Source organism: Ochotona princeps, chromosome 3, assembly GCF_030435755.1.
Source record: "Ochotona princeps isolate mOchPri1 chromosome 3, mOchPri1.hap1, whole genome shotgun sequence".
In the NCBI taxonomy this organism is placed as follows: Eukaryota; Metazoa; Chordata; class Mammalia; order Lagomorpha; family Ochotonidae; genus Ochotona; species Ochotona princeps.
Window position 1 is genome coordinate 6,537,678 of NC_080834.1, and position 25,986 is coordinate 6,563,663.

Sequence of the window (25,986 nt, forward strand, 5' to 3'; positions counted from 1 at the left end):
CCTTGTACCAACTCTGAGAGCATAAACACCTAGAAAACTGCTAAAAAAAAAAAAATCTTTTTAAAAGAGCTCTCGTTATATTTTCAGGTATTCCTATCAAATTTTCTACGGAAATAATGGATACCATTCTAGTTCTTACTAACTTTAATTTTACTTACTGCTATCTTCAGATGAAATTATACAATTCCTTATATTATGCTCAAAGTCATAACCATGCTTACACAAATATGTTAACAAACAGGAACACTTCTATATACCACAGGCCTGCAGTAAATATATTGCTTTAAAAATATAGATTCTTTTAGACTTAAGAAAATTAGGTAGAAGAAAATGGGTTGGAAGCAAGAGCAGTGCCATTGTTTGAGAATGGTGACAGAGAAGAAATGTTTAACCATATTTAATCCCCAGACAAAAAAAAAAAACTATAATCTAAAAAAAAAACCACCAACAAACAAACAACAACAACAACAACAAAACAGTAAGCTGAGACAAGGCCCCAATGGGTTCCTCCTGTTCACGTCTTAGTTCCTCACGATCCCTGGGTTTTTCCCCAGAACAGACACCGTGGGTGACAATGGAGAAAACATTCATGGCTAATATGGAGTGATGACTTTGCTGAGTTACAATTCACACTTTCGATTGTCTTGATTTTTTTGCAGGAGAAAGCGTCAGGGAAATTGTTTCTGTAACTGGCACGTGACTCAGTAAGTGAAGCGGCCACTTGTTGCGCAGGCCTCCCCTGTCCAAGCTGCCACATTCCGGGCCTCTGCTTCTGATGGAACTCATTGCTGAGGCTCCCGGGGAAGCAGCGGAAGACAGCCCAAGCACCTGGGCTCCTGCCAGAACCAGATGTCGTCCCAGGCTCCTCGGCTGAGCCCTGGCGCCTGCGGTCATGTTTGAAATGAGTAAGTGGAGGAAACCTTTCTCTCTCTCTCTCTCTTCCTTGTTTTTTCCTCTCTTCCTTTTGAATAAACGAAATGCAACCTTAAAAAGATTTGTAAAAATGTAGCCACTAATATATCCAGGCACTAATACTGCCTAGAGGACATTAGCTCTTTCATTGAAACTTTCAAGTATCTCCCAATGTCCATATCTTTTTCGTGGCAGACTGGCCCCCAGCACAGCAATCCTGCAGGGCCAAATCACAGGGCATCGAGAAAATTCGTTTTCCTAAAACCCCAAGGGATGTTTGAGATTCTAAAGATATTCTTGGCTCATATGTGGTTAACTTTGAGAAAGACATTAAAACAGCTTACCCAAAGAAATTTACACATTAAAAAACAGCCTCTTCTTTATTGTTTTTATCTCTCCCAGGATTTGTCTCCTCCGTACTGCCATTTTTGTATCATCATTGTCCTTATATTGACCAGAATCCATTGACTTATCCTTCTCAGCAGAAAAACTCCATGTGGTATTTGTCTCACCTCAACGTAACAGCGCATCTTACACCATATTTTCCCTTGACTGTATTTATGGTAATTCATCCACTGCATCACATTACAACTTTATGTCAGACTGTGGTTCACAACAATGAGCAAATGGTTTTTTAACCAATGATCTCTTGTGAATAAAGTCCTTTAACACATAATCTGCAGATGCAAATTTCAGTTCCTTTAAAAAATAACTCAAACTAGACATGAAAGACCACCAGATACTTTTCTTACCATTCTGTAAACAAGATAATCAGATCCTCTTGGCTAGCATAATGTTGCATGGCTTCTTTCATTAATCTCACTTTCTGGCCCCCTCCAATACTATTAATTCCACCACCACCTCTCCACTCTTCTCCTTGACCAAGTACCTATAAATGAAATCAACATTTCATACTGAGCAAAATTCAAATTAATAGTGTCATAAAATCCTGAAAATCTAAATAATGTATCACAAGCACTACTTTCGTGTAGTTTACTGTGTCATTCAATTGCTACTCCACCTCAAAAAGATATTTTGATTTTATCACTTTAAAAGTTGAGTTTAATGCACGTACATGGACTCAGCATTTATCATAGTTAATTATCATATTCCTATTTGTGCAGACTAAAGTGAACAAGAAAAAAAAAACCTTTAACAATTTTTTCTTCTTAATCTGGCAGGCAATCTGTGTGACGAGCCTTAAAACCCCTTGCAGTTCAGTGATTTTTGAATCCGGGCCCTGACGCAAATTTGAATTGATCAGGGACATGCAGAGGGGAGCAAGTTCAGAAAAATCCGCTTAAAAATTTATCAGTGCAAGTAATAAACTTGTGTCCCTGTGTCTGCATTATTTTATTTGCCTTAGCTGAGCAGATGCCAGCCAAGTCAGAAATACACTATTGACACACCTGCTTCTAAGCAAACAGGAAGTACATATAACACATGTCCCGCCCGCTCCACGTGACTTTCATCTTGGCTTCATCAAAACATGAGACTGAAGCACTATAAAAGTTCTGTACTAGGAGATCTGGAGGAAGCAGGGGAACAAAACTACAAAGAAATGCAAAAGGAAAGGGTAAAAGCAATTTAGAGACTGAACAGTACTGAGCCGAATCGACCTCTGTGCAGCAATGCCTGGGAGGCTCCCAGCCTGAAGGCTCTCCTGTTTTTGCTTCATTGCTGTCTATATCGAGGGTCTCAAGATAAACGAGCTCTGAGAAAACACAATCTTCCAGGAAATTCAACTGGAGCTCATCTAGTAGAATTCTTTGGTTTTGCCCTAAAATGTGGGGCAAGCTCTTTGATTTGTCCCAGAACCCTTCTAGACCTCCTAGTCCTGGGTACATCTGGGAGGTTGCACTTTGCAGTGCGCCGCACCAGGCATGACTCTCTGACCTCACACCACAGTAGGCGTGTCAAACCTCAGTGTGCTATCTAGTTCCAGGTGATGCAGTGGTGGGGGATTTTGACTTGGTGATTTAAAAACCAGCACATTAAACAGCAGGAAGACAGGAGGAGGATCAGGACCTCAGTCAAACGGAACTGGGGTCCCATATCTGACAGCGTGTGGCTGTGTCCCCCAAGACAAGCTCTGCTCGCCCATGAACGAGGTATTAACTGCTTTACATGGTTCAGAAGTCACAGCACTGCACAGCTCAAGCTCCTACCAAGCAGCTGCTCCCTCTCCTCGGTTTGATCCCGAAGAGTCTCCCCACAGATTTCAGCATTCCTTTATCCTGATTAGTCCATCACTTCCATACTATCTCCCATCAGGGCAGGCTGTTTAGGTTTGCTACCTGGCCTTAACAGAATTCTAATAGAGATTTCATTTCTCTCAAATTAAATAGCTGCTTGTTACTGTTAGATCTCTCCCCAAGCAAATTTCAGCCTCCTTAATAGCTTCCCTACTTTAATATCTGTATCTAATCTTCCAGTGGTCATATAATAAACATTAACTTTTTTCTATATTAGATACTAGGACATCCAATTTTTTCCCTGGCAGGAAGCAATCTTATTCCTCTTTGACATTTTATACTTTAATTTCCTACCTACATGCCTCATCATTCTATTTAAAACAAGGATTAAGTAATGCAGGCAGGCCCTCCATAGTTTAGTTTAATAGTTCTCCCCACTTTCCTCTCATGATTTATCAATGAGATGACCTCTGTTCTAACTCTTCTAAAACCCTTTTACACATTCACAAGTTCCTCTAACCATCAGGAAAGAGGGGAAGCAATTTGTAACGGCAGAGCAAACGACACATCCATCACAGTCACATTTAGAAGTTTCTGTGAACAAACAGACTCCATGACAGGTAAATCCGTGAAAAATTATTCAAGTCAGGGAAAAACGTTTACTGTTAAACATCAGTTGTATTACGTTACTACACGAGCCTCCAAATGTGCATGTAAAGCATTAACAAACATTAGAAAAAGTGTCTGAGTGGCTAAGTTCATTAAATTAACTACAACTAATACAGCCACATTTTATCGCCCTTGCGTGGAATATGGACCATATTATGAAACTCTTATTTAGGTGCTCATTCTAATATTTCTCACATCTCCAGAAAACAAAAAATAATCATACCTTCACAGTATAATTGAAATATGTGGCAGACTGCATAAATCGATGGAATCCATCATTTTCTTTGGTTGCTACAGTTATGACTAATAATTTATCTGCAAAGACAGAAAGAAATAACTTGAGAATGTTGAACAGTTTACAACTCATTATGCATTAAATCCAGAAGAATTCCATCTACATAACATTTTAACAAAACGCTGCTGGGAAAAAAAAACAATGAATTCAAACCGATTACCGCAAAATCATGAACCATTGAATACAACGTTTACAAAAACATAGTAACATCTAGAGAATATCATGTCCCGCCTGGAGTATATCAATCTCATTTTAAAAAGCTTTCGCCAGCCCAGCACAGTAGCGTAGAGGCTAAATCTTCGCCCTGCACACGCCAGAATCCCATATGGGCAATGCTTCTAATCACGGAAGCCCCATTTCCCATCCACCTCCCTGCTTGTGGCCTGAGAAAGTGGTGAAGGATGGCCCAAAGCCTTGGGACCCTGCACCCACATGGGCTCCAGGCTCCTGGCTTCAGATTGGCTCAGCTCTGGTTGTTGCAGCCACTTGGGGAGTGAATCAACAGATGGAAAATCTCCCTCTCTGTCTCTCCTCCTCTCTGTATATCTGACTTCCCGATAAAAATAAAATGAATCTCTAAAAAAAAACTTTTACAAAATGCACATTTTTAAGCTACACATTCTCGAAATCAGGGTGAGCATTTGCTGCATTTGTTGCATGGCCAGGTGGGGGCCTCCACCCCACCAGAGTGTCTGAGTTCAACGCCTGGCTCTGTTTCCAAGTCCTGGTTCCATGCAATGTGCGCCTTGAGTAGTAATTGCTCAAGTAGAAGGCTGCTGGACACCTACTTAGGTCTGGATAGTTTCCAGCTAGTGGCCTGGGCTTGTCTCGGCCCTGACTGTTACACAGACGCACAGTAAACCAGTAGGTCAGAGATACCTCTCTCTCTCAATTGATTTATAAAGAGGTGGCACTGTGACAGAGCGGAAAAGCCACCATCTTTAGCTTTCATGGAAAGATAGCATTAAATGTTGTATATTTTGATTTTTTTAGAATTAATGAATAGATTTTTAAAATGTGCAGTTCCATAAACTTTTGAAGGCCATTGGAGTTAATATCATTCATTTACTCAGTCTTTCGTTTACTTTAAAAGAAGAATGAAATCAAAACCCATGCTGCCTTGGCAGAATACCAGGCTTCAGCTCCCGTTTCAGGGTAAACTGTGATTTTCAAACCATTATAAAGTATCCTCTGAGTAGAAATTGACTAGACTTTAGAATCAGTTCAAATCATGTCTGGGAACTATTAAGGATATTTCACCTGAGGAAAGGTCATCGTAGACAATTCATAAAGGAAACAAGCACATTTGCAAATGATACAGGGGTAGGACCTTTTATTCTGGCACAAAGATTTTCAGTATTTTTAACACTCAGTTACATAAGGACACTTCAAATTATCTCTTGGAAAATGGAGCTAAAAGATGTTCAGTTAGGGGTAAACATACACACGTATACGCATTCTTCAAAAAGGCATGGGAGGGGCCGGTACTGTGGCATGGGAGCCTGCAGTGCCAGCATTTCGTACAGTTATCTGTCCAAGTCCTGGTTGTTCAACTTTCAATCCAGCTCCCTGTTAATGGCTTAGGAAATCAGGGGAAGATGGTCCAAGTCTTTGAACCCCTGCAACAATGCAAATGCCCCAGGGAGAGCTCTTGGACCTTGTGGCCACCTGAGAAATTAACAAGACGATCTCTTTTTTTAAATTTATTTTTCTTTTTCTTGATTGCATTGCATTATGTGACACAGTTTTATAGGTGCTGGGATTCCCCCCACCCCTTCCCAAACCCTCCCCCCATGGTGGATTCCTCCACCTTGTTGCATAACCACAGTTTGAGTTCAGTTGAGATTCTTTCATGGCAAGCATATACCAAGCATAGAGTCCAGCATCTTATTGTCCAGATAAGTTCAACGGCTTGTTGGGGAGACCTTCTCTGGTCTGAAGGTAGGGCCAGCAGAGTAGATGATCTCTTTTTTTCTCCCTCCCCATGTCTCTGGAATTCTTTCAAATAAATAAGACTTAAAAAAACAAAAAACATAGTAAAGGCACAGCATAAAAAAACTTCAAGGATTCTGGATGTTCTGGGTATCAAACTCAATTTATCTTTTCATACTCCTACAAATTCATTGAGACATCCTTAATCATTTTGCTCTCATCCATCACTATCAAGCAAGTGGTATAAAGTGTCCCCAAAACAATCGTCACTGGGTACAGCCTCAACAAAACTGAGAATCAGTTAACAATAATTCCATAAGAACCAACACTCAGCTTTTCACAAAAACTCAAACAATAAAGCTTAAACTGTCCTATACATAAAAAGTAGATTATCTAATGTCCCTCCCTGATCTCTTGATCTAACCACTGCCTACATCCCGCATTTGTTCAAGGAGGCACTCTGATGTACTAGACAGGTCAGTCAGTAAACTCTACCTCTTTTTCAGAGCACTTCCCATAAACTGTAACCACAGGCTCATTTGCCCAGTTACTACTTGAAGTTAAAGTTTCATGCCAGATAGTCTAAACCCAAGAAAGGCAGGGCATTCTTTCGCTCAACAGTAGAATTCAGGAGTTTTTCACAACATGTAGCATATAGTAGTACCTTAATATACATTTTATATATTTTCAAATGAGTGGATTCAAGGACAAGTGATGCCATGTGTCTAGTAAAATTCTTATGTGGTGACCATTATTGTCTAAACTTTGCTGGTGAAGAAAATGCCATTTAGATCTTTCCAACAACATACTTGAAGTTACCTAACAAGTGAAGCCAACACTGAAACTTCAGAGGTATTCTCTAAAGTCCATTTTTTTCTTGCAGCATCTCATATGGCCTCATAAGGTGGCAAGTGGTCAAAACACCAAAAGCCAACGCTGAGGTTTGCCAAATACACAGAAAACAAGATAACAAGCAGCACTTCCCTTCCTCCGAAAGATCTGATGGCAGGGCTCGTCCCAGGTGGGCATCTGAACTTCCAGATGGTTCCCAGATGGCTTTCCGATAAGAAAAGTTCCCATCACTCCACGGTAAGAATGGCTCATTGTGCCTCAGTCAGACAATGAGGCTTATTCCAACCAAGAGCATTCCTTTCAGAAGCCCAGAATTTGGGTACAGAAGTTGTCTATGTGCAAAAAATTTGAGTATTGAGTCCTCGATGAGATTCCCTCATTATATGCTGACACAATCAATTTCAGAGAGAATTAAAATCCTGCAAGATTCTGGCTGGAAAGAATTGCTGAAAGTTTGTTTTATTTGCCCAGACCTTACTCATGCGTCTTTCTTCTTTTAATTTTTTTTTCTTCACAGCCTATCATTGTAATAGAGATAAATATAACCATGTGCTAAATCCTGCCAGTTCTAGTGAGTCATTGAACCTGGGTGTGTTCTTGGAGACACTTGAAATATTACACTTCTACTTCTAAACAGTAAGTGTATTTCAAAGAAGTACTTGGAGGATAAGAGGTCATGTGTGTGATATAGGGCTAGGTACAGACGCTGAAATGGGAGTGGGAGCTACACTAGGAAAACCTAGAAAAGATTCTCAAGAGATTCCAGAAGTGAATGTACGTAGTGGTCCAGAAGGTACTCATGCCCTCCACTAAGTGAGACACATCTCTTTGTAAACTGAACTTGAAGACAGTCTAGTAGAGTCCACTTCATTTGTGAAAGATGAAACTAGAATCTGGCGATAAAATACAAGACTTCTCCAGGCTCCTGTAGGTGGCTAAGTGACAACCCATTTGGGGCTATTTCATGATTTCTAATTACCAGAAAACTTGGCTTCCTCAGCTTATGTACACTTTTGTTGCTGTTTATAGTGACTCACCCAAACATTCTGACAAACTGAATCCAAAGAGTCTAGATAGCTAGCAAACTAGCTTGATTTTGTGGAATTACTGAAAGAAATCCAAGAAAAAAATTGCTCAAGAGCAATCCATGTCACAATTGCAACAAAGAAGAAAACCTGAGAAGGATATTGGAGATGGCCTGGCATACTCCTTTTCTTTTCTAAAAGGAAAATGAATTGTTAAAGAAAAATGATTCCCCAGCTGTGGGCCAATGGCCTAGGTTGCCTGTACCTAGGCAGGTGTTACAAACTAGCAGAAAAGTAGCTAACATCTGGCACACATTCTGGGCCTAGTTAATGCCAAATCTGTGTTAACCAACCAGTGTGCCAGCACAGTCACCTAGCCTATTATATATATATAGAATATAGAATAAATGTTATTTTTTCTAAAAATAAGGGGGGAGTGGCAGGAAGGTGCTGGGTCCATGAGCCCTGAAGACAGGGGTTCCAGCAAAGCCCTGGTTGCCTGGCCTGGGTCCTTAGGCTCACCACACAGTGGATGCCAGGTCTGTGACCCATGGAATGGGGGTCTGGAGGGACCCTGGCTGGACAGGCATAGGCACCCTCCTCAGTGAAAAGATGGAGCAGTGGATGGCAGGCCCAGATGCTCCTGGAGGATATGGCAGTCCACTCGGGCCTGCAGAGGACGTCTGGTACCACAGCAGAGACGGAGAGCAGAACAAATTGGACGACTACCCTAACCAAGCGATGACAACAAATATTTGGGCAAATGGAAACTCTAAGGTGGGCTGTGTCAGCCAGTGACATTGAAAGCCTTCCCCCATCCTTGGATCCGCAAGACTGACGGCATTTCAGATCCATTGAAACCACTGAAGCAGAACTCTTGGAGCATGCTCCACACGGGAGACCCCGGGCTGATATCAGGTAGTCGTTCCCCATCCCTGGGTACTTGAGTGTTTGGAAGACTGGTTATGGCTTCTTCCCTTATTTTCCCTCTTGCCCCAGATACAAGAAGAAGAAAAAGAAAATTTGGAAACAACAGTCTCACCCACTTTCCCCTAACCCTCAATCCTTCTCACCCTGATCAACTATGTAAATATCATCAAAAATAAAAATTTTTGAAAAAAAAATAACTGCCAAACACTAATTAACCTATCAGAACCAGCATTGTTGCGTAGAGTGTAAAGCGATTATCTGTGATGCAGCCAGACCATATGGCCCTCACTGTTCCCAGCTGATGTGCTTGCAAAGGCCAAAGAAGATGACTCAACAACTTTAGCCCTCTGCACAAACGTGGAAATTCTGGAAGAAGCTGCTGGCTTGTGGCTTTGGCCAGGCGGGTGCTGCCTCAACCAGCAGATGCAGTATCTGTCTTTTCCTCTCTGTAACTCTACCTTTCAAATAAATCAATAATTTTTTTAAGAGAGAAAGTTAGTGTGGTGTGAACCATATCATTCATTCATTATGTAAACAACATTTGGTTCAGAATTCCTGGGTAAACTCTCTTTCGAGCCATCCCACCCTTTCACATAATCTAGACACATCCACTTTCTACTTCTCAACGAACACCCAGGACCTGAGTATGAAGAACTCAGTCAAAACGCATTAAACAATAACAAGAAACACAAAAGAGACTCACTCCTCTACATCCATGCCAATTCCTTCCTGTAAGCATGGAGACAAAAAAAAAAAAAAAAAGTAACAACTGGATATCAGCCAAGAAGTATACACTGAGTGCCAGCAAATACGTTCCAGAGATCAGAAGAAGTAAAAACGTAAACATCAAAAAATGACTGTGTCAAAGAACACTTTAATCAAGTAAAGTAAAAGCAAAACCTGACTTAAAATTTTTAAGAAACATGGTATACTATGCGCCATAGCTATATAGGAGCTCACAAATGAGCTAATATAAGACAGCAGGCCAAAGACAAAGGCAGTCTTAACAAGAGAAGGGATGACCTCACTGTAAGCCGTTTAGCCCATGTGTAGAAAAATTATGAGCCATTTGATATGCTACCTTACGGGGAATTTGGATAAACACGGCACCAGCACACCATGCTGAGAGGTCTGGAAGTCATACATGGACTGCGTATGAACATGTTAAATACATACTGAATATAAAGGCTAAAGGATTAGGATCTTCCCACCTGAAAAAGTGATCCACTATTTCCCCATTCATCACAGTTCAAATTAAAAAGCCCATCAATATTATTTCTGACTGGTGTCGGGTGAGAAAAATTAAATGCGTACAATCAAATGCATAAAAATGAAAGGACTATCTTGGAAATACATTAGGCTTCTTAGCTTTATAAATGTCAAAACAAAGCGGTATCAGATTACTTTTTAGTATGTATGAGTTGGGAAGCACATCTCCTCTGCTCACATGTCATGAATGTACACATTGGATGTAATTTTAACGCCAATGGAGAAAAGCTCTGTCGCCTTCACAAAGTAGACATCAATCTGTGGAATTCTAAAAGTTCAACAGTTTCGACAACTTTCAAAAATGAAAGATGTACACTAATGAAAATCTCCTGCGAATCGGATCAGCTGACCCATCTGCTGACCAAATGCTATATCAGAAACTAGCAGGAACAGCTTGCCAGAAATCTGGCACTAAGGTCATGTCGTTTTATGAAACACATTTAATCTGTTACTATTTATCCCCCTTTTTCACTGGTACTTAAAATAGTGCCTAGATGACTATGCAAGTGGTTTTAAAGTCAAGTTAGGAACAAGGACAAATCTGCAGGAGTTGAATTAACCTAGTTCTTCTAATTCCTGCATAACAAGAACTGTCCCCTTGATGGCCACTGCTGTGCAGGGGTTAAGCCATGGAAGTGGCACGGGCATCCCATGAGCACCAGTTTGAATCCAGGCTGCTCCACTTTTCATCCAACTCAAAGCTAATAAGCCTGGGAAAGCAGTGCAAGATGGTCCAAGACCTTGTCACCTTGTCACTAATGTGGCTCCTGGCTTAGCTTGGTCTAGCCCTAGCTGTTGTGGCCATTCGGGAAGTGAACCAGCAGATGAACATTTCTTTGTTTCTCACTTTGGCCACACTGAGTGAGATCTGTGCTTGGGCAAGCTACTCTAAGAGAAATGTTGGAAAGATAAAGTGCTTGAACCAAGATAACCTTTACTTCTCCACAACAGAGAATGAAACAAAAAAATTCCAAATCTGCCCAATCTAAAGGAATTATAATACAGGATAGAATGCAAAATTAAAAGCAGATCTGATAAATACAGTATGACCGAAATGGCAACAAAAGAACAGTTCAAACTTTCCACTGTCATCTTCATTTACAGTCAGATATCTGCTTCTTCTACTCCACGCCACCATTAAGTATTATGATAACATTTACTATAGAATGCTTTACATTCTACCTAGCTTGTGCAAAATGAGTGCATTTAAACTAGTGAAAGCCTCTCCCCCACACAGCCTCGAAATTTCGACGTCATAAATTTTGGCAACTCAGAATCCTTCCTCCCGAATTTGGTAGCTCTTTGCGCTATTCAACAAACTGAAATTGCCATAAGGTGTTAATTTTTAAAAAAATTGAATTAGTTATTAACAGATACTTTTGGAACACGAAAGTAAATGTAGATGATTGGAACCAACTCCAAATGAAATCTCCTATGAGTTATTATAAGATTAAAAAAGCATGACATTATTTTATTTTCTATTACAATATGTCATAAATGCTCACTTTATGTAAGATGTTTTGTCTTCTTTTGGAATAATTCCAGAAAACACTGGAATCCTCTAGTGTGTGTTGTCCCCAGAGTTTCCAAATACGGATTTCTAAACAAGACTGATTTGTTTTTTTCTCTGTGACTTGCTTCTTGGTAATGTATTGTTTTTAGTCATTAATTGTTCTTCTGGATTCTAAGCCTCACACTTGAGACTTTCCACATGCTCTAACTGTGAAATGGTTTTGCTTTATTCCCCTCTAGTATTTTGATGGTCTCATTTTCAAACCCTATAACTGACTGATGTTAGTTGAATAAATTTTGAATTTGCTGAAGCTTTACTTGTCTCATTCCAAGCAATGAAGTACGTAAGCTCTGCTCTGAATTTTGCATATTACCATGTGAAGATTTTAATAAGCAATATTGCTTACTTCCACCAAATTCAAGATGAGGTGCAGTTAAAAACAACAACAAAAACTGGGGGGGGCTGGCAAATTGGCTTTGCACCAGAATCCCATGTGGGCACTGGTTTAAGTTTTGGCTGCTCCATTTCTGATCCAGCCTGGAAAGCCGGAAGGGGGCGGCCCAAGTCCTTAGGTCCGTGAACTCCCCTGGGACACCCAGAAGTTCCTACCTCTCATCTGGAGGGTGAACCAAGAGATCAGAGATCTCTGTTTCCGTATTTCAAATAAAAATAAAAACATCTATCAAAAAAAAAACTTTTAAAATGAAAAACAGAATTAACCAAAATGTATTTTAGATGTCTTACAAGATACAAATTCTAAAAGCACTAAAAAAAAAAAAAATACAATCCTATTTGTTTTTCCTCTTAAGTCGAGGCAAATTAGCACTACCCTGATTGAACAAATAGGTCTAACTTCTGAAAAATAATGACCCCTCCTCACTAAAATGCCTGATTTTCTTCCATTTGTATTTCTTCCCTTAATTGTTAAGAATAATCCCCTTGAAAGCTGAATCAAGTCAGACATTAACACATTCTCATGGAGTGTTCCTAAGAGCAACTCATTGCTAACCAAGTCCGTCTTATTTCTGGTGGACATCTAGACTTTGAGATTACAGCCTAGGTGGCTCCAACACTAGCTGGACTCAAGTTCCAGAGCTAAGCCAATCCCATGAGCTGGAGAGGGTATGGGCTTTGAAAGCCTGGCACCTCAACATGGGACTCAGAAGCCGTAAGGCACATCTAGAGAGTTTGGAGAGTATACTTTCAGTCAAATCCATAGTTAAGAGTGGAAATGTCAAGCAGTAACACCTGCTATGCACACAAAGAAGAATAAAACAATTACATACATGTAAAAATGATTAAAGTGTTGACGTTTAATCTATGATCTTTAGGCACCAAAAAGACAGAGTAGCCTATTATGGATAAAAAAAACATGCCTTGAGTCAAATATTTGATCAAATATGTACCATACAAAAGAAAGCTGATTGTTGATTTCACTCCATAACCTAACCATTTTGTGCCTCTGATCATTGCACCTTAGGCCTTTTAACCGTGTTCAGGAGGACACACTGACCCCGTTCCCAGAGTTTGCATTCTTTTGATTTCAGGCTGCTCTAGGGAGATGTACATCTTTGATTAATTGCTTTGTATCCCTTCCTTCCCTTTTTCTCCAGCAATGTTTACACCATTTTCATGCCACCTTCCTTCAATAAAGGACTAGGTTCTGATTTTCAGACTCACTGTTTAATTCCAGTCTTGGAGTGAGTACCCCAAACACTTGCCATCTGGGAGAGAGTACAGACACTCCCTTCCTTTGCCTGCAGCTCATCATTCCCAACATTCACCCAAGGCGAATCCCCCCTGCTCCCCACACCTCTCCCAACCATCTGCTACTCAAAATGTACTCAGAAAAAGCAAATCTGAATCACAGACTTGAACATTAACTAACATCTCCATTTTAATATCTCCTACCCTTGGGCATGTTCCCCAGAGTGGGACAAACTTTGCACACATTTTATTTACTCCTTCATGAAACATTCCAACATTGGCCTCCCACTCCTACTTCACTTCCTCCCATCCCTTAGTGTTACTGGACCAGGAGGCTTCAGTTAGACCCTTAATGTCACATGGCTAGCCCATCATTCAGTAGCTCTAAAACATCGCTAAACTTAAATAAAGAATTGTTAAAACTCAGATTGCTAGATCTCATCCTCAGAATTTCTGATATCACATGTGTGAGGAGCCTCTGGGGAAGAAATGTGTCCGATGTGAGCCTGAGAAGATTTGGTGGTGCTGGACCGGGACCACCTCCTAGGAACTGCCATCCCAGGTCAACCAAGAAATATGCACAAGTAACTATCTCCCATCCTAGATTACAGATCAACCAGGAAGTGAAACAGAGAAGAAAGATTTGTTATTTGGGGTAATATCATAGAAGAAAATAATTCAAGTGGATCCCAAAGGGTTAGATGTAGCTATTCAGAAATGGAATGGGGAAAATAGTCATTTCAGCACTCAGACAAGCAATCACTCCAAATCCCCATTTAGAATTGTGAGGGAGTGGACTAAAGCCCAGGACAGCCAAACCGCAGAGATCACAGCAAGCAGAACTGCTGGCATCAGTAAGGAAAGATGCTGCCATGTGAGGCTTTGAACATTCTGAAACTGCTGTAACGTCGCGCATTCCTTCAGCACTTATTGTGTCCTTATTATATGACAAAGTGGAGTGAAGGCTCAGTATCGCAATGAACAAATGAAACAAAAAGTAGGGTTCTGCTGTCATGAAATTTATATTCTAACACTGGGGAATAAAAGCCAAACGAAGTAGTTTCATCTAACAGGACTAAACAAGAGACAGAGACAGAGAGAGAGAGAGAGAGAGAGAAGCAAGGAGTCGTGGCTGTATCAGAATTTCCAGTCTCATAACCGGGCTTCAGTAAAAGGGAGGCCTGAGGCTGAGCAGTGAGCCATGCAGATAACTGGGGAAAGCCTTCCAGTGAGAGGAAACAGCAGACACAAAGAATGGGAATAACTCCCAGGCCTCATGTATTGGCCGAGAAGCAAGGGGAGGACACCACAGGCACGCAGAGCCCCAGCTGAGGCTCAACGAGAGGGAGAACATGAAGGCAGAGGTCACGGGGCAGCGACTGTTCGTGCTGTTAGTGGGTCCCTGCAAAGACTGGGGCTTTACTTCAAGTGCACCAGGAAACTACGGCAGAATGTTCAGCAAAGAATACTCAAGATCATAACAACCACGACATCTGCCACAGAAATGCTCAATTCAAACACCATTGCTCTTTCAATCTTCTATGTAAGTAAGCTGTCTGCAGTTCATTATATTTTCAATGGCAGGGCCCAGATTCGAACGAGCTCCAGGGTCCAGTCTCCTGACTTCTGGGCAATCATCTGTCCCATAACCGACTCAGGCTCAAGATTTCTTTGGTTGCTAACACCAAAAAAAAGTCAAGGGCAAAACTAGAGACAACACTGATGTGGGAAATGGGGTAGCACTGAAGGTTAAGAGCATCAATTTGGATACGTTTCAAAAGGAATAAACAAAACTGACTTCATGAGCCTTTCAAAAAATAGCCATAAAGGAAGGAGTCTTAAGATGACTAATTTGATAGGTAAGTCTACTAGAAGCATAACATTTAGACAAGCGCATGCTTAAATTAACAATAAGCATTTTTTGAATGTTATATGTTGTGTATAAACTAAAATTGAAGTATAGGTGAGGTGGTCACAGAAGGTGGCTGGGAACTCGCATTTACTTTTAACATATTGGTTACTCATTACTATGTCAATTAATTCCATAATGATGTAAGTTTTTGCTAATGGTATGTTGGAGCTTTCAATTGACTGGGATGATACTCTGCTGGCTCTGTCTTCAGACCAGAGAGGGTATACCTAAGAAGCCGTTGAACTTGACTGGACAATAAGATGCTGGACTCTATGTTTGGTATACGCTTGCAATGGGGGAATCTCAACTGAACTTGAGCTGTGGTTATGCAACAAGGTGGAGGAATCCACCATGGTGGGAGGCTTTGGGGAGGGGTGGGGAGAACCCAAGTATCTATGTAACTGTGTCACATAATACAATGTAATTAATGAAGTTAAATAATAAATAATTAAAAAAAATAAGCATTGTGACTCTCATTAAGAAATGTAAATGTCTGACGCTGAAGACAAACGCAGCCCCTGTAATCTCTAACATATGATGTGGATTTTTTTTCCTGAGAAAGTTATGGACATCAACTCGCAGACAATCTAACTATGATATTAAGTGCTTTATTATAACGTCTAAAGCAGAAAAATGACTGAGATAATCCTAGCGTGTGAAGCTTTCTACATTTCAAATACTGTATTCAGGTTTTTCAATGGAGTTGAGCAGAAATCTATATGTAGAAGCTTTTTTTTCTAACAAATTTGTAGAGTAGGCAAGCAATAGCACATTTCTATGTAAGCAGCATCTCATTGTGTTACTAGTAAGAAATTGTTTTTACAAGGATTGGAATGTGTACTTGGAAAGGCAACTGTGAGAAAGAAATATTCGCTGCTGCCAGGCAGAGGGCACTCTGTGATGGGGCATCATGAACAAGAGGATACAGTCTTCTCCCATGACTTCCTACCTTCCGCCTTACCCTGTCGCTGTGATTACACACTCACACTCAATCAAGTCCTACTTGCAACACATTACAACTTCTCTTCAACACTTACGACAGCTCCACAAAAACACTGCAAGGCACTAATCCAAGTCCTAAACAAGACACACATGTAAAGCAGATGTTCACAAAACAGCTGTTGGGAACGCAATCTGATCTCGGCAGTCCAACGCCACAAAGGGCAGGGTGTTCCTAGGAACTGGGTTAGGCTGTATCTGCAAGATTAGCGACGCAGGGAAGTTACAGTGCAAGCAATGAGGGCTGCCTCCCTGCAAGGCTCAGGCAGTGCCCTCATGGGCCAATTCCTCCGAGGAATCCTCAAAAACTCCCAGTTCTCCAGCATGCCTGTGTCCCACAGAGCCCAACAAGCAGACATACCCACCTCTCAGTGGGTGCAGGGCATAGTCATCACAGAAATGCTCCCCGGGGACCTAGACATAGCAATAAACATTCAATATGTTCTCAGCATCAGTGACTTCTCCCAATATTCTCCCCTCACTATCTCAAAATCCCTCCGAACAGTAGGGAACGCACAACTTCACTTTAATGACGATTCTAAATTAAACTACAATGTGTGTGTATACCACATGAATATCCAATATGGCTGAATACAGGAACAGAAAAGGCTTCTCAAATTCACATATTACTTTGAATTTTAAGTCATATGCCAGTGAAACTACTGCCATTGCTCTACCACTAAACACTCTTTAGTACAAGCCGTTCTGTAAAGTTCTGTAAGTCAGGAATGGCAAACAACAACAAACACCTCGTCTTGCGGGGTCATGGTCACTTCCTCCTGTGCTTTCGGGTGATACACTGATTCCCTGGAACATGCCCAAATCCACAGAACTGTTTATCTCAAAAACAGCCCACACAGAACCATGTTTCACATGTAGCTTCAGATTTTTGATTTCTTGGTCCTGTTTTCATGTCTGAGTGTCAGTCAGCCTGCTTCTATAAGCAGCATTCTTGTTCATTCTCTGCTCCATTACAATTCTTATATTATGCATGAAGCAGTAGAAAACTCATTTGTTTATACTGTGGCTTAACGTCAATCTACGGTTTGTCTATTTTTAATCATGAGTTAAATTTTAAAACTAGTGGAATATTTAGATTGACTATAGTAAAGAAAGCAGCAAGTTAATTGAATCAGAATTAAAAACCACTGTATTCCACAAACATTCAGCAATATTTCATATGCTCCCCAAAGGCAACTTATAAAATGTTTCTTACAATAGAGAGGTTCTAGTTTAAAAACAGGTAAAAAAAAAAAAAAAGAATAAAAGGAGTCAAGCTGGCCTAAAACCCTTCCAGATAGAAGTGAAAAATCTTGGGTATCCATTGTGTCTGTTCCAAAATGGTTCTGCCTTGATGATTGGAAATGCACAGGAAAATACAAACTTTCTTCTGGAGGTACAAACATGAGCACATATACATCCACACCCTATACATATAACGTGATCTGCCAAAATAAAACCAGAAACATTCAAGAAAGCTCTACGTACAAACTCCATACTCTTCTTCCTTCAGTCGAATGATGGACTAAACGCATACAGACAATATTTTCACTATGGCTGCCCAGGACTTTCCTCCCCGAAATTAGTTATTCAGCATGTCTAAGCTAAATTACTTTCCCTTTTCAGACAGGGAGACCACTGAGATGAGAGAAAGCTCCACCTGCACAAGAGACAAGCCTGGAGGAGACACTCGGAGATGCTAGCAGAGAGTCTGCAGCAGGCAGTGAAGTTGGCATTCCTCTTCTGCCTCTGCTCTGTCCTTCAGCTGCACAACCAATCCCCAAGCAGCTTTCATCTTCGTCCTTCTACCAAATACGTATCGATGTTCAGTGTGAGTCAGGACTACAGCATATGCTGAAGACAATGACAAAGTATTACATTCTAGGAGAACATAGGGTTCGCGTACATATGTACATACGCATGTATTTCAACAACAGGCAATAGGGGCAGATGGAGAGGAAGCTCTTCATGTTACTACAGTCTCCGAATGCCTGCAGAGCCAGAATAAGGCCAGGTTGTAAAGACAGGATCCAGGAACTCCTTCTGGGAGGCAGGGACTCAAGTACTAAGGCCACCGTCTGCTGCCTCAGCACTTCAGCAGGAATCTGTATGGGAAGGGTAGCATTCCAGGACATGAGTCAGGCACTGTGATACGGGGCTAAGATTTCTATTACATCCCCTCTTTCTAGTGGACTCACAGGAGGAACTCAGCAAGCATTTCTGGAATGATCAAGCACTGTCTTCACAGACCTTACATTTACGGGTGGATGGTATGTGGCAAACGAATAATTGCGCCACGTAAATTGGAAATTGATAAAGCCTAATTTGAAAATTCAAGTGAAGTGAGGGACTGTTCACAGAGGAACTGGTTTTCAACTGAAAAGACTAGGAAAGAATACTCAGGAGTTTACACTAACACTAACACTGAAGGAAAAACTCATACTCACCAAGTGAAGAAATTTGCATGTAAGCAGATAAGATTCTAAGCCAGTAACGTTGATGTCTCAGGACCCCCTTGCTGTGCGTTCTGTGACTTCCCATATCTGTCCCAAGAAGGTGTGACAATTGGTAATAACATGCCTGGTTATCTGCCCGACCAGCACACTGTCCAGCCAGAGAAGCAAACGCCAAGTCACAATTTAACATCCTCCCATACTTTCAAAAAGGTGATGAAAAAATGACTTATTCCTATGAAAGTATCTCCAAAAAAACTGAAATTACTGTCTACTGTTACCTAATTTTCTTTGTTCAGTCATTAATTTTTATGCAACCAAGAAGAATATTGTCTAATTTCTTTCTAGTAAATAGAAAAATATGTCATCCGACAAATTTCCATGTGCAAGCAAGAGAAAAGAAGGTGCCGGGCCAATTGGCCAGCTGCATGGACCCGTGCTCCCTTTTGTGTCTTCTCCTTGAACACTCATCCCAGGGCCTGTTCCCAGCCTTTGTTCCTTCACAGGCTTCTGAAAACTCAAAAGACCTCATGTGACTCAAGCATTAGGGAGCCCTTGCCAATCCCAGGGACACTGTGTTTTTATGTGAAAGACATCAATGAGAACACCACCACACCCAAACCTCTTCAATTTCAGGCAGAATTTTTGTTTGGTACCTAAATGCAAAGTGGGGTGAGCGAGCAATATTTTCCAGGAATATAAATCTCACAGTCCTTGGCTTTAAACACAATGTAAGCATAGTAAACAACGATAAACAACAACTAAGCCTTTTTAACCAATACACTGATTAGATTATTTTAGGGGCAGCATCATCAGCACATTCCAACATCCTGTCAGATCCAATCCACTTGATGCCTTGCCACCAACCACAGCTGACTCAGGGCCCCTGCCCACGCGATGACCTCAGGCCCGCAGCCAGAGAGGTCCTCCATTTCTCCCCATCCTCTTGACTGGATTACAAGACAATTTCTGGGAAACTAGGAAATCTGTGTCAAGCTGCTCTGTAATTTCACAGCACTACAGCTAACATTTTGCAGTAGGCTCTCTTCCAAATTCACAGCTCAATGAATCATAGCAGCTGTTTTGGCATTCTTCCAGAGTTCAGATGCTGCAACCTCTTTTGCAAAATTTCTGCTGAGGGGGCCTGTTTTTCATTTAGAACACTTCAGAGACATAAGGCAGACTAAATGTAGCAGCAGTGGCTAATGAAATCTGTAAAACAGTCACCAAAATCTCTCAAAAAGGTTCCCAATTTGCCGGTTCTAATCCTAGCAGCTCCACTTCCCATCCAGCTCCCTGCCTGTGGCCTGGGAAAGCAGTCAAGGATGGCCCAAAGCCTTGGGAACCTGCACCCATGGGAGACCTGGAGGAAGTTCCTGGTTCCCGGCTTTGGACCGGCGCAGTACCGGCCGTGGCAGTCACTTGGGGAGTGAATCATCGGACGGAAGATCTTCCTCTCTGTCTCTCCTCCTCTCTCTGTATATCTGACTTTGCAATAAAAATAAATCTTTTAAAAAATGTGCCCAATTGAAACGTGTAAGAATATACAGAATAGCAAGCATAGCATATTCCCCTAATCTTTATAGATTCATAACATGCAAAACGTCTTGAACAAATTTTGGAGTTCTTTTTTTTTTAATACTTATTTATTTTTATTGGAAAGGCAGGTCAGTTTTACAGAGAAGGAGAGACAGAGGGAAAGATCTTGCATCTATTGCTTCACTCCCAAAATGGTTACAACTGCTGGAGCTGAGCTGATCCAAAGCCATGAGCCTCCTCCGACTCTTCAATGCAGGGTGGAGTGTCCCACAGCTTTGTGCCATCCTCTATTGCATTCCCAAGCAACAAGCAGGGAGCTAGATGGGAAGTGGAGCAGCTGGGGCACGAGCCAGTGTCCATATGTGATCCCGGTTGCAAGGTGAGCATTTAGCCATTGAGCCACTGCGAGAGGCCCTGGGGTCTTTCTTAACTCCTATGATCCTCTCACACTTACCAACCAATGTTTGGAAAGTTATTAACGTTGGAAAAACCTACCCTATCCTGACTCCTTTTTTGTGTGTGGCATAAACTTACCTCCTGGAGTATGGTGTTGTGGCCTAGAGTGTTAAGGTTCTGCCTGTACACCGACATTTCATACAAGTACCCGTTGGAGTCCTAGCTGATCTACTTCTGATCCAGCTTCCTGTTATCATGGCTGTGAAAGCAGTGAAGATAACCCATTATTCCAGGCCCACATGGAGTTTCTCAGCTAGTGGCTTCAGGATGGCCCAGCCTGTCAATGCAGCCATTTGGAGAATGAACCAACCAGATGAAGATCATTCTCCATCTCTCTCTCTCTCTCTCTCTCTCCTTTTCAAATAAACAAATCTTTCAAATAAAAACAAGGGTACCACCATTTCTTCTCTGGACCACTGAAACCATTTCCTATAATCTCTCCACTCGTTCATCCCTGCCTTCTTCCATGTATTCTTTACGCTGCTATAAGAATGGGATGACTACAGCCATGCCTCTTCAGGGCTTGGCAATTGTATTGCACAGAGCCACCCATCTGTAGACAGAGTGAAGCTGAAGTTTAGCCTTAGCTATGTTCTCCAAGCATACATGCAGATTGGATAACTAATTCTGGCTGGCAGAACAGATCTTGTCTCTTGTGGATACGAATGTTTCGAACAGCTACTCCCTCTCGTCTTCAATACACATTAACATATTCTCTAAGTCATACGATCTAAACAACAATCAGATCGCTGCAGCGGCCGCCAGCTCCCTGTCCCCACTCCAGGTACACTAGGCTCTTGGCTGCACAGCAGACACATCAAGTACATCCTTCACTCAGTCTCTGCAAGTGTGGTTTCCGTTGCCTATGACCATGCTCTCCCAGAAGCTACCCATCCATCAAGTCCTGTTCAAATATTACCAAATGTGAAAAGCCATCCCCAGAAAACAAGACCATTGCTTTCCCAGACCCCTTTGTCCACTGGAATACATTCCAAGATGCCTAATGGAAGCCCAGAATGCTGGACAGTATCTAACCCTGTCTGTGATTTCTGGCAGGTGGCTGGTGCTGTGGTACGTCAGGTTAGGCTGTGGACAGTGGTTCCAGCATCCCATGTGAGCACATGATCCAGCTCCCCGCTGGTGTGCCTGAGGGGATGGCAGATGACGGTCCCAGTCCTTGGGCTCCTGCTACCGATATGGGAGACCTGGAAGAGACACCTGGCTCCTGGCTCTGACCTGGCCCAGGCCCTGCTGTTTCAGCTGTTTAGGGAGTTTAACAGCAAATGTCTCTCCTTTTATCTCTGTAATTCTGCTTTCATATGGATTAAAAAAGAGATAGAGAGAGAGAAGATTTTTTCCTATACATGGATAGCTACAATAAAGATTAACTTATTAATTCAGCATGATATAAGACTAGCAATAAAACAAAACAATTATTCTATAATCAGTGTTTTTAGTGAATATGTTCTAATCAAATATCTCACTGTATTGAATCAGATTCCTTGTGATGACATGAGAAAATGCCTATGTCACAAGATGCAGGAAGATATGCAAATAAGAACACCTCACATTATGTGGCCACAACTTCTGCAACCTATATGTGACAGCACAGCAAGCTCAAATTTCTTCATGCGTCTGCATGATTTCATGGACAGAAGATTAATGCTTACTGTAAATTTTAGGAAACAACACAATTTTTTTTTCTTTTCCTTATGGGGCTGAGAGCTACTGCCTTGTCATGTAAAGGAAGCATTCCACACCTTCTCTTTGAAGTATCAGAATCGCCAGCATCGCAGCTCACACACTTTGAGACCATTATTAAGCAGACAGCAGTGTCTTCAATGCAATCATCGCAGTATCATGAGAGTTGGTCCAAAACACAAGCGCAAGACCCACAGCGTGGACAGGCTGGACAAAGGGGTGATTCATGTCCCAGCTGGCCGTGGCAAGATTTCATCATGCGTCTAAGAAGTGCACACAATTTTAAACTTAGGAATGTCTACTGCTGCAATTTTCCATGGAGCAACTTTGGACTGTGGTTCACAGCCAATAACTGATAACTTGGAAAATGAAATCACAGATAAAGGAGAATCACTCTCCCCAAAAGAACATGGCCTGATCTACCACGCTTGCCCTAATTTCGCTTTATTTTTCTTCACATGATTTACAGTCCAGCAAGATATTTGTGCCTTATCCTGTCTTACTCCACTAAAATGTGCAACTTGCCAAGTAGTGGAAATGGTGGTGGAAAAAGAGGAGATCAACAGGCAATTTTCCATTTTCCATGTAGCGGAAACAGTGATGGACAAAATACATGTGTATGTGTATACGTATATGTATATATACATGTATATGCATGTGCCTACATATGCATGTATATAAGTTTATTATTTATTTGCTCGCTTATATAAATTAGCAAGTACATAAATAAATAAAGCAAAACCGTAAAATTAAGAAACAAAGAGACACACATGATTCACCCCTACACACTCAAGGATATACATTTAAAATGCAATTTCACCAAGAGATCATCTTGTACACTACTGGTACAGACACCAATGCAATCTTCTGAAAGCAATATGATAATAATGAACAAGAGATACTCGAGAGTTCATTTTCTTTGATGTAGTTTGCTTCTAAATATATCATATTAAGATAAGCAAAAATAGAATGCAAATTTTAGTTTCAATAGTATCTTTACAGTATTTCTGCCAGTGCAAAGTAATAAATTTAATAATCAGTAGTCTGGAGGTGATTTACAAATTACAGGAAAATCCTCTGGTAGAAATTGAAATGTTAACTTTACAAGAGTGTCCAATGCCATAAAAATGTTTACAATATAATGTGTTTTGAATAAAGAAGAATGCAGAGCTTCTTTTTTCACAAATGTCAACAGCGTGTCTGCAGCAGTTTTATCCTAAACACACATGAGGATATAGGAACAAAGGGAAAATATCACAATGTTTTTACATGGTTCACTTGTTGAGGGTGGACACATGCACAAAATCCATATGTTCTCATGTCTTCATATTTAGCTATATATCCAAAAAATTAATTTTAAATGAAATCATAGTATCTTCATTGAAACTAATATGTCCTTGTCATGAACTCCCACTTGTACTTCAAAACTTCTTACAAGAGCTCTGTCATTTCCTACCAGAGCCTGAAGAACGATTTATGCAGGAAAACTGCTTATGGAGCACATGTTGGCCTATTAGACACACGTTCTCAAAATAAACCCGGACTCATCGAATATCTATTTTTATCTTCATCAAAATGAAAGTAAACATTTTTTTCAGATGTTTATTTTAAAACGCACACACACACAAACCACAGAACTAAAATTTCATGGCAACATACCACACCTATATAGGAATGTTTTCATCTAATGCATCGCTTCCCAAACTAGTTCCGTGTGTTCATTCATTTTAACACTGAAGTATATCTGCCGGCCACCTGGACCTGTCACAATAGTAAGCAAAATAAACAAGAACTTTAACATAAACGCCCTGTGTAGCAAGCTGGAGGAAGCCAGGAGAGCCAAGCAAAAGAAAGGCACCGTGGCAACTGCCAACCCCCAATGCTGGGAAGCCAAACACCAGAATGCTAAGGCAAGGTGCTCCTCTGCAGAGCCGCTCAGCAGGAGTTCCAGCCTCAAGCTGACTGATAGCTCCTGCTAGGAACAAACAAACTGCAGCAGTGAAAAAGCCAGTTACATGAAAAGCAAACTCTCAAATAAAAATCATTAAGAATCAATCCATCATTACAAAGTACATTCAACAGTATTTCTCAGTGTATGTCTTTGTACTTTTGCTCTCATTAATACTTAATAAGCTGAGTCAAATGAAAGCCTTCCTTTTAAAGGATCTTAATTTTCCTCTGTTATCTCTTGACTTTCTCGAAATCCCAAAGCCTGGAGCGAGCCCCGGTTGTTTCATCTCAGAAAAGTGACTTTCCTCAGCTGAGTATTTAGTGAAAGTTAACACTGGACTGTATTTGATAAGAGCACCAGATAGCAACAAAATGAATAAACAGTGCAAAGTCAAACAAACATTGTAAGATTGTAGTGGGGGATAAGCTGCATTAAACTTTCCTTCACATAAGTTATGAGATCCACTGGCGTAAAAGTGGAGGGTGAGGAGACAGAAATCTCTACACTTAGCTGCTTTTATTTTATACTTGTACTTGACTGTTTTCTTCAATAACTGTTCTAAAACTTGACAAAGCATTCAATATTAGTACTCAATGTTAACAAGTGGCATATGCTTTGTATACAGCGCTGAGTCCCTACCAGGGCCTCTCCATAAAATTCTAAGTGTCGTCCATAAAATTCAAAAGTGACTTAGCGATTTGTTGAGATTCTACAACAGTTATTGAAGCTGAGCGTCTGGATGACAATGTCGCTCCTTTTTCACATGTCTTCCTGAGCTGTGAAAGGCAGCTGACCCCAGCCCCTGCCCGATTTGGGTTATTTCTATAGGTAACAAGGGTCAGACAGATGCCAGGTTCTGCTCCATCAGTTTTCCAGGGTCAGTCTCTCAGTTTGTGAATGATAAGGCAAAGAGCAGAGGAAGACAGAACAAGAAGAGAAACAGATAAATACAAATCAGAGGCAGACTGGAGTCCAGTCAACAACCTGCTGAGTCTACGCAGCCCGTGGGATCAGGATCCTGAGCCACGAATGACACTTACTTGTGAATTCAGCGGCTCTAATGGTGGCCTCCTGAACTGCTGCCACACTACTGGGACAAAGACTATGGCTTCCTCGTTCGTTCGGGCAGCTCTCCACTATTGTGTAAGTCGCTGCTACAGGTTCAGCTGAAAATCTTATCTTTTACAAGCCTTCTCTATAAGCGTGGGATCACTTTTGTTAAATCCCTTTCTGTTCAACCTAACATGGATTCCTTTTCCTAAATGGAACCCTGACTGATGCAGGTGCTCACATTTCTCAACAGTAGTGAGTGCAGTGACCCGACAGAAGCTTCCAGAATCTCCTTAGGCAGAGCAGCACACACTGGCTTCTTATCCAGCAGTAAGAGATGCTGCCTCTTCCTTCTTCCAGGTTAAAATCCAGCCAAGAACAGGAGGTTGATTCACAGGAAAATACTAAGAAGATCTTAGTATATCCCTAAGGAAATCAGAGATTACGTATTACCACAAAACACTGTAGGGGCCAGCAGGGAGGAGAGAACAAGAGACCAGGAAAAAAGCCGGGATAAGAAAAAGCTCAAATATTCTGATTTCTTCCAACTCTGCCTCCAGGGATGAAGACACAGGGACTGAAATAAAGAAAAAGATTAAAGTAGTTCTTAAAGAAATGTTTGGTTC

At 41.2% G+C, this 25,986-nt stretch overlaps 1 protein-coding gene across 2 annotated transcripts in view; it reads right to left on the minus strand.

Annotated features, from left to right (window-relative positions):
• The window catches only part of PLOD2 (procollagen-lysine,2-oxoglutarate 5-dioxygenase 2), an 83,029-nt gene that overhangs the window by 37,754 nt on the left and 19,289 nt on the right, over positions 1-25,986 (minus strand). For both annotated transcript variants that reach the window (XM_058661410.1, XM_004597755.3), the window contains exons 2-3: positions 4,000-4,091; positions 1,665-1,801 (exon numbers count right to left, since the gene is read on the minus strand). In XM_058661410.1, the coding sequence (XP_058517393.1) occupies positions 1,665-1,801; positions 4,000-4,091 (229 nt within the window). The remainder of the gene's footprint in view (positions 1-1,664; positions 1,802-3,999; positions 4,092-25,986) is intronic.